The sequence below is a fragment of the Bison bison genome, unplaced genomic scaffold (assembly GCF_000754665.1).
Source record: "Bison bison bison isolate TAMUID 2011002044 unplaced genomic scaffold, Bison_UMD1.0 scf7180017864241, whole genome shotgun sequence".
In the NCBI taxonomy this organism is placed as follows: domain Eukaryota; kingdom Metazoa; phylum Chordata; class Mammalia; order Artiodactyla; family Bovidae; genus Bison; species Bison bison.
The window spans coordinates 1,413,576-1,422,931 of NW_011494813.1; the positions used below are offsets into that span (position 1 = coordinate 1,413,576).

The 9,356-nt window shown below is 46.9% G+C and overlaps 1 protein-coding gene across 1 annotated transcript in view; it reads left to right on the top strand.

Annotated features, from left to right (window-relative positions):
* SBSPON (somatomedin B and thrombospondin, type 1 domain containing) overlaps positions 1-9,356 on the top strand; it is a 31,551-nt gene that overhangs the window by 1,032 nt on the left and 21,163 nt on the right. Inside the window, exon 2 of the mRNA XM_010846979.1 lies at positions 2,802-2,868. Within this exon, the coding sequence (XP_010845281.1) occupies positions 2,802-2,868 (67 nt within the window). The remainder of the gene's footprint in view (positions 1-2,801; positions 2,869-9,356) is intronic.

A 9,356-nucleotide genomic window follows, 5' to 3' on the forward strand; every position in this document is an offset into this window, starting at 1 on the left:
GTCCACCCAACTCTATGCTAGGGTCCTCCAGCCCCTTGCATCCAGGTCCACCCAGCTCTTTTTGTCCTAGGGTTCTCAGCCCGCTCTCTCTAGGTGCTCCCCAGACTCTCCATCCTAGGGTCCCCCTGCCCCCTCCATCCAGGGATCTCCAGTCTTCTGGACATACAGTTCCAAAGCACCCCTTCCCACCACGGCCTGGCCATAGGGACTAGAGCCCGTGTTCTGGAAGGGCACAGGCCATCTCTGTCTAGTGAAGCCCTCCACTTGGGAGCTCCAGGCCTGGTCCGGCCACCTTCTGCCTGGAGACATGGCGCTGACAGGTGCCAGGGGAACGCCCCAGGCCAGTTTCCACAGGGGTGCTTTCTTTTAACCCTTAGCTTTCAATCAAGAGGGGGTGAAAGGAGGAACGTGGCGCCAAGGCCTGGCTCTGGGAGAGTGCTTTCTTCTGGAGAAGGAGTTCCTGGAGTACCACAGTTGTCCTCACCTGCACTCTGGCCCGTTGCACAGCCTCTTCCTCCTATGAGGTGTTCCATATATTCTTTAAATTCAGTTGTATCCATATAACATGACTAAGGGTTTTATCTCAGGGTTCCTAGTATGTTTCATTCTTGCTGGTTTTCCTTTAGGTTCAGTCTTTTTAATCTTTAAACCTCACACAGTATAGGCTCCTGGTATAGATGTGATAAATGCCAACTTAATTAAAAGGTAAAGGAAGATGTGGTGAGAGTAGTCCTGAAGAACAAGACATACTTGAGAAGAAGCCAGGTCTGGAAAGAAAAGTAGCCCTGCTCCCTGATAATCACAACACCCCCAAAGCCACACATGCATTAGGGCTTGACCTCAAGGATCCTGGTGTTGTGGGAGCCTCAGCATGTTCCCGGAAAAGGAACCTGCAGGGCTATTATTCCCCAGGTACCTGGATGCCTGGTAGAGAGTAGCACCCTTTCTGCCTCTTTTTAGGCAGGGAGAGGCCACGGGCCCATGGCAGGATGGTCAACCAGGCCCGCTGCTGAAAGAACACAGTTGAAAAAACATGAAGTGTTTTTTTTTTTTAAATCTTGATTGAAAGCTAATGATACATCTGAGAATATTGATTTTTTTTTTTTTTTGATAAGCTGCTTTCCTGCTTCTGCACCAAAGCCAGGGCACTTTACTACCCAAGTAAGGTGAAGAGTCAATTACTTAGGAAATGCAGTAGCCTCTGGCCAGGTGCCCCTGCTCCTCACAGCATCCCTCCCAAACTCCTGTTTGTCTCGGTTCCCTGGATCACTTGAGCGAAGCCTGCCCACTATGGCAGTCTCTCTCTCCAAATCTTTTTTCTCTCTTGAGCATTCTACCTACATTTTAAAGGGAAATACAGAATTCCTGCAGTTCAGTCTGTGGTAAACACAGTGATACAAAAACCATGAAGACACAGTTTCTGCCCTCCTGAGTCCAGCAGGGAAACACACATACAAAACCGTCTGCCACATGCTCAGTGGCAAAACAGTGGATCTGGGAGGCCAGAGAGGAAAAGCTCAGGAGACCGGAGGAATTCAAGGACGGCTCCTCAGAGGAAGTAATGGGCAAGCCTAGTCACAGAGAATGAGCAAGAAGCCTCTAGAAGGAGGATGGGGGTTCTAGGAGGAAAGCATCCATGGCTGTTCAGTGTTACCTGTGGGCAGCAGCCTTTTGTGCCAGTGCTAGGCCAGGCCCTGACAGTCACCTGATGAACAGGACAGACAGTGAACACAGCTAGATAGGTGAGTGTCAGGAGGAGAACTGGCCTTTTCATGAGCCCTAACAATGCTGTGAGGAATTCCAGAATCCTCCAAGTCTCTATTTGGTCAAAAATAAATCCCTCCTTTTTAGTCCAGGAAGCAGAAATACTAAAACAAAGGCCTGTCATTTCAAAGTGAGGATTTTTGGGGAAGGTGATAGCAGAAGAGAGAAGACTTTACCATCTCCCAGAGAACTCAGAAAAAAATCCTGGGCTCTTTGTGCTTAGGGAGGGCTGGGGCGGCGGACGAAGAAACCCAAACCAGAAAAGGGAATGGGGCCTGATAGGATTTTTAAAGGAGTATTTTCAGGAACCTTAAATGCCCTTCCCAAGGGAGTTAGCAGAGGCTCTCCCAGGCCTAGGCAGAAACAGGCTTGGGATGGAAAAGGCTCCTCCGTGATAGATTCTCTGCATCTGGAGTTTTGGGGACAAGGCAGCAAGAAAATAGAGACAACCAGGGACTTCCCTGGTGGTCCAGTGGCTAAGACTCCTCCTTCCCAGTGCTGGGGACCTGGGTTCCATTCCTAGTTTGGGAACTAGATCTCGGAGAATCCTGCAAATACAACCTGGCACGGCCAAATAAATAAATTAATTAAACTGTTTTTTAAAAGAAGAAAGAAAATAGAGACAGTTGGAAGGCAGCCACTCTGTGAGCCTGAGCCTTCTCAGGCCTCCACGCTGAGGGAGAGTGAGGGGCAAGACGGAGCTGAGCTGCTTGGCTTCCTTGGCCCTGGACCAGCATCACAACCATGCTGTGTGTTTGGGGAGAAGGTGAGGTGGGCTGGTATTGGTGTTTCCCAGCTGTAGGAGCTGGGGCTTTCAGAGGGCTTTCCCATCACAAAGTTAACACTAGTGGGGAACAGAATGAGTCAGAACCCATGACTACCTGCTTTCAAGCTGCCATCAGCCCCATCTGTCTGTGCCAACTCATAGCTGTGATTTACTCCTGGATAAATCAAGGTGCAGCAGCTCAAAGCTCCCAGTGACTCGGTGTACACAGAACCGCTCTGCCTCTGAGAATCTTGTTTGCTTCTTACCTAAGGATGCATTACCTGCCAATGCTGCTGGAAGCAGTTTGTCTGAAATGACATTACATGTGAATGAAAAAGGTAACTGTGTCAATGGAACTTACCTCTAGCCCTTCTGATTTTTTCATCTTGATAAATGCATTATTGTTATTATTTTTTGATGTGGCTAAGAGATGAAGTACTGGAAATTTTTTATTTTTTTGCTCAGTAAAATTAAGTTGACTGTAAAGACTGACTAAACTTTCAGGATTTCCCTGGCAGCACAGAGGTTAAGCCTCTATGCTACCAATCCAGGAGGTGCAGGTTTGATCCCTGGGCAGGGGACTAAGATCCCACATGCCCCACAGCACAGCCAAGAAAACACACACACAGACACACAGACACACACACAAACCCAGAATGACTAAGCTTTCCAACAAAAAATAAGTTCTGAAACTAATCATCTCAGAAAATCTCATTAGGGTGATGGCATGGGTTTCAACACCCATAATGTATGTTCATAACTACTCCACATCCCCAAATGATAGAAAATGCACCATTGGCTGAGCCTGAGCAGATATGGGAAAAGGCCAAGAAGCCAGATCCAAGTTACCCTGCCCTGAAAGAACTTCCTGGAAGATTTGCTTATCAGGCTCCTAACGCCCAGGCTCCAGCTCATCAGCTGTGTTCACAGAATCTGCCTTCTAAGACCATAGAAGCAGTAAGTTGCACTAGATCTTGGATGAGCAACTTAGGAAAGAGTAATCATAAACTCAAGTGAAGCAGGACAAAGAAACGAGTAGCCTATATGGGCCAGTCTCTTCTGCCAGATTGATGGGGAATCTCGGAAACCAACTAGGGCTTCCCGGGTGGTGCTAGTGGTAAAGAACCTGCCTGCCAGTGTAAGGAGATGTAAGAGACCAGGTTCTATCCCTGGGTCTGAAAGATCCCCTGGAGGAGGAAATGGCAACCCACTCCAGTATTCTTGCCTGGAGAATCCCATGGACAGAGGAACCTAGCGGGCTACAGTCTGTGGGGTCACAGAGAGTCAGATACAACTAAAATGGCTTAGCACACAGCACTAGGAAATCAAGTGGCCAAAATCTGCTGACATCTTAACTGGAGGGAGCAGGGGCACCATGCTGGAAAATACAGGCTCCCAAACTCACCCCCCAAAAAGGACGGCACAGTCCACGATGATTTAAAAAATCAAGACTTCACTGGAGCCGTCATGGCCTGAGAGACAGTGTGTGGCTTCCCCTGCCTTTGTCCCTGCGGAAATAACGAGCAGGGACTGGCGCCAGAATTTGACATGATTTGGCTGCAGCCCTGGGTGTGCAGTCCAGGAGGGGAAAGTCATCCATGCTTACCCAGCACTTACTCTGTGCCAGGCCCTCCTCTCTAAGCAGCCTCACAGCTCTCAGTTTCCTTAGGTCTCACAACCCACCAAGGCATTCTCCATTTTGACCTCTTTCTACGAATGAGCTAAACAAGCGCAGAAAGGTCAAGCAGTTTGTCCAAAGTCACACAGCTAAAAAGTGATGAAGTGACATTTGAACTCAGGGGCTCTGGATCCAGAGCCCACAGGTTTAAACATTAGGTTTTCACTGCCTCAGGGAAATGAGGCTTTATGGGAAGCTGTGGACTTTGCAGAGCAGGCACCATATAAATACTGGTAGAGTGAGTCTTTTTTTTCTCCATCAATTGTGTGCCTCTCGAGGGCAAGAAAATGTGCCCTGCTCCTCTTTGAAATCCCCTAAGAGTTATTGCGGAGCTTCCCAGGTGGCACTAGAGGTAAAGAACTTGCCTGCCAACGCAGGAGACATAAGAGACAGCGGGTTCAATCCCTGTTTCGGGAAGATCCCCTAGAGTAGAGCATGGCAACCCACTCCAGTATTCTTGCCTGGAGAATCCCATAGACAGAGGGGTTTGGCGGGTTATACTCCTAAGGTCACAGAGTCAGACATGACTGATGCAACTGAGCATGCACACACTCAAGAGCTTTTGCAATGTTGCTAACAAACGATTGTCCAAAAAAAATGGGACCGACCACTCAGTGCCTCTGAGGCATATCCACATGTCCTTTTTAAAAATGATAGTTTCCTTCCTTATCACAAAATATATGTTTGTTGCAGAAAGTGTGGGAATGCACAAAAGGAGAACAGAACTCACCTTAGAAACTTATTACCTAGAAAAGTATCATTATCTTTTTTATTTTTATCCCTTTTCCCCCAACCCCAGGTTTGCACGGTGTCTACAACCCTGTTTTTCAAAGGTGACAGTTCATTTCACTGTCCTGCTAGCATTTCATAAACTTGTCCAGTTAATATCTCAAAAGAAAAAACAAAACAAAACCAACCTATCAGGGACCAATAACGTGGTTTCTGCAAGAGGAAACAAATACTTGATCATTTTATTTATGCTTTTGAGGGGCTCCATAGGCACTTGGGCAATTTTTATGGTCTTGTTTGACTTTCAGAGAAGTTGTGACAAGTTTCCTGGGAAAGGGGCACATATGCAGACGGAGAGAGAAAAAGGCAGATGACGTAAATTTAAAATTGTGTCACCCAGGGGCTTCCCTGGCAGTCAGTGGTTAAGACTTCATCTTCCAATGCAGGGGGTGTGGGTTCGGTCCCTCGTCAGGGAGCTAAGATTCCCACATGCTTTGCAGCCAAAAAACTGAAACATAAAACGGAAGGACTATTGTAACAAATTCAATAAAGACTTTAAAAGTGGTCCACATAAAAGAAAAAGATCTTTAAAAAAATAAATAAAATTGTGTCACCCTGAGGAATGTGTGTGTGTGTAAGGGACTGTTTTATTTTTCCTTCATAGACTTTTTTTTTTTCTTTCAGTTTTTGGCTGTGCTGTACAGCTCGTGGGATTTTAGTTCTCCATCCAGGGATCAAACCCAGATCCTCGGCAGTGAGGGTATGGAGTCCTAACCACAACCACCAGGGAATTCCCTTCCATAGACTGTCGAGAAACAGAAGCCAAGCATCAATGCTGCTGCTGTGCATAAAGTGCAAAAAGAATATTTCCTTAGAAATGGTTAGGGCTAAGAACTGATTGGAACTTTAAAAAGTGAGGGAGAAAGTGCTTGATCGTGGGTGGCCTTCACCTTTTAGGTGGCAAAGAGCCAGGCAGGCAGGGCCAGATTACAGAGAGGAAAGTTTGAGTGTCTGATTAACCAAGGAGAGACTATAGGAAGATAACCAGGCCTTACATTAAGAAGAAATAATCCAGACTGTATTCATGAAATGAAGGAGCTTGCCCTTCAGCTCAGTTTGCTGCTGCAGCTGCTGCTGCTGTGCGTGTGTGTATTTGGCATCATCAAGGAAAAGCATTAGAAAAAAAAATTTTTAGATTACCCTTTGATACCTACAGGACTTCCCTGGTGGCTCAGATGGTAAAGAATCTGTCTGCAGAGCAGCAGACCTGGGTTCAATCCTTGGGTGGGGAAGATCCCTGCAGAAGGGAATGGCAACCCAATCCAGTATTCTTGCCTGGAGAATCCTATGGACAGAGGAGCCTGGCAGGCTACAGTCCACGGGGTCGCAAAGAGTCGGACACAGCTGAGCGACTAACACTTGATACCTACAGTTGAAAATAGTGTGTGTAATTCTGGTTTCCACCTCTATCTGGACTGGGAATGGGCCTGGGGAAAGTTGAATGGGAAATCTGAGAGGGAAAGTGTTTATAGAAAGATGGGTCCAAAAGCTGCGGGGCAGGGGTCTACTGGAACAGTAAGTCCACGAGTGGCTCAGACGAGATACACACAGGGGTTTTCCCACCGTATTCTGAAATTCTTGAGTGAGGGAAATCAGGCTCAAATAAAAGGAAATACCACCTCACCCCACAGATATTAATGCTGAAAAAGCTTGTCACTTTCAAGATGTGGTAATGCCAGGAGATATAAATGGATTAAGAAGGACTTGATGGACTGTGGTTGCTGGGAGAAACTGGACTCTACATAACCTTAAGGAGCAGAGAAGCAGTGCTCCTTCCAGGGGCACTCTTTGGGGCCACCATTGCCAGGAGATCCCAGGCAACTCTGGCCCAGGTTAGGAATTTCTTCTGTGTTTGGCTCTGCGAGTTTCTGACTTTGTTCTTCCTCCGGCTTTCCTTCACACCCTGGAGCCTCTGTCAGTCCTTTGGCTTCTTATTGGGTTGGGCAAAAAGTTCATTACAGAAAAACCCAAATGAACTTTTAGCCCAACCCAATACTTATGATGTGAGCAGGCCAGAGTCTGTTTCAATGTAGAATTTAATTTAGAAAGGAGGAGGACCTGGTCTAATGCCATTTCATTCATCCATCTGACAATTTATGGAGCACCTGCCATCTGCCAAGTGCTAGGGATGAAATACAAAATGAACAATAAACAAAATAAATACATATGTATTCTGAATTATGGGCTTCCCTGGTGGCTCAGAAGGTAGAGTCTACCTATAATGCGGGAGACCCAGGTTCAATCCCTGGGTCAGGAAGATCCCCTGGAGAAGAGAATGGCAACCCACTCCAGTATTCTTGCCTGGAAAAGTCCCATGGACTGAGGAGCCTGGCAAGCTACAGTCTATGGGGTTGCAAATAGTCAGACACAACCGAGCGACTTCATTTGGTTGGTATTCTGAATTATGGAGATGCTAGAAGGCAGGAAACACTGAGGTCTGAGAGGAAATAATTTTGTGGGGTGTGTGTATGTGTGTGTGTGATAAGCCGGTCAGGGAAGGTCTCCCTGGAAAGGAAATAGTTCAGCTGGGACCTCAAAGATGAGCCGAACCCAGCCATGCCCAGTGTGGGAGGAACATTCCAGCAGAGGGAACACACAGCCAAAGGTCCTGAAAAAGCATGAGTGGGTGTAGCAGGGGCAAAGGGGCCACCGTGGGCAGAGCTTGGAAAGAGGTGTTGGGGAGTGGGGGCTGGCTCCCAGTGGGAGTGGCAGGCAGGCACAGGCAGGTCACCCAGGACTTGGTGGGCCACTCAGGGAGTTTGAATTCTATTCCAAATTCAATGGCAAAACCTTGGAAGGAGTTTTAAAAGCCATTAAGAGAGAGAGAGAGAGTAGTGGTACATCTTTTGAAGTAATTTTACTTGGATCCCACTTGTGTTCAGTCACTCAGTGACTGAACTCTTTGCGATCCCATGGACTGTAGCCCGCCTGGTTCTTTTGTCCATGGGATTTTCCAGGCAAGAATACTGGAGTCGGTTCCCATTTCCTTCTCCAGGGAATCTTTCTGATCCAGGGATCAAACCCTCATCTCTTGAGTTTCCTGCATTGACAGGCAGATTCTTTACCGCTGAGCCACCCAGGAAGCCCAATTTTACTTCGATATGACTGGGTATTCCCCTTAGAACATGGGGAAATATCCCCTACTCTTGTTTGAAGATTCATTACTGAACTGTTTAACTTACTTTTTTGCTCTTGGCTGTTCTCCCTGTGGCTATGGTGGGGACGTGTGATAACCAGAAGGCTCCAGAGGGAGGGACATGAGCTGGCACGTATGGGGAAAGGCTTGACGGTTCCTTCCATTCCGGATCTGTCCACTTGCCACTCCCCAGTGACCCCAGAGCCAGAGGCGTTCACTGCACCCAAAGTAGAAGCTTAGACATCCCCTTCCTACCTCTGTTCTCTTCCATGTCTGATTCTGTGTCCGTTTCCCATTCCCTTATACGTCCTGGGATCACCTCCCAAGTAAATTGCTCTCAGTCAGATCCATGTCTGAGGGTCCACTTCTGGGGAAACCCACCTGAATGTTATGTGGAGTTGAAACAAAGGAGAAGAAAAAGGCTTGCAGTGCTTCTAGGCACCCATTAAATCTAGGCTTCTTTCCTCTAAAAAGGGTAGGATGGTTCCATTAAATTCAAACAAAGACCCAGGGAAGCTGCAGTGAGCTTGGAATCAGGAGCTCTTTCTGCTGGCTAGGTGAGAGTCTGCCGGCCCCCAGTGACAGCCAGTGAAATGTGAAGGATAAGAAAGTCATGTGAAGAAAGACTATTTTGTTATGCTGTATACAGATGTGAGTTAGGTGAGCTTTAGTGGGAAGGTAACAAGAATACTAATGGAAGAGTTCAAAAGGAAATCTGTGTCAAGTAGCTGAGATATATGACTTGTGGTAATAAATCTGTCAGAAGTTTCTGTTCTCCCAACCTCCATGACCAAAGATTGCTTGTGATCTGTGACAAATTGCAATCCAAAGAATCAAAAGTTCACAAGTTAATCAAGATGAGAATCTTTTGTGCAGAACAGGAATAAATAATTCAGACTCATCTTCCAACTCAAAATATTTTGTGGAACACCTGTCTACTGGTGAAACTCTACATGAACTTTTTTCACTTTGTTTGACAATGAAGACCCCAAGATGTTCTTGTTCGGGGCCCAGAACTTTCTGATTCTCCTTATGAGGCTGTTAAAATCATAGATTGGGCTTCTCAGATAGCGCTAGTGGTAAAGAACGCTGCCTGCAGTGCAAGAGACTTAAGAAATGTGGGTCCAATGCCTGGGTTGGGAACATGCCCTGGAAGAGGGCATGGCAACCCACTCCAGTATTCCTGCCTGGAGAATCCCATGGACAGAGGAGCCTGGCGGTAG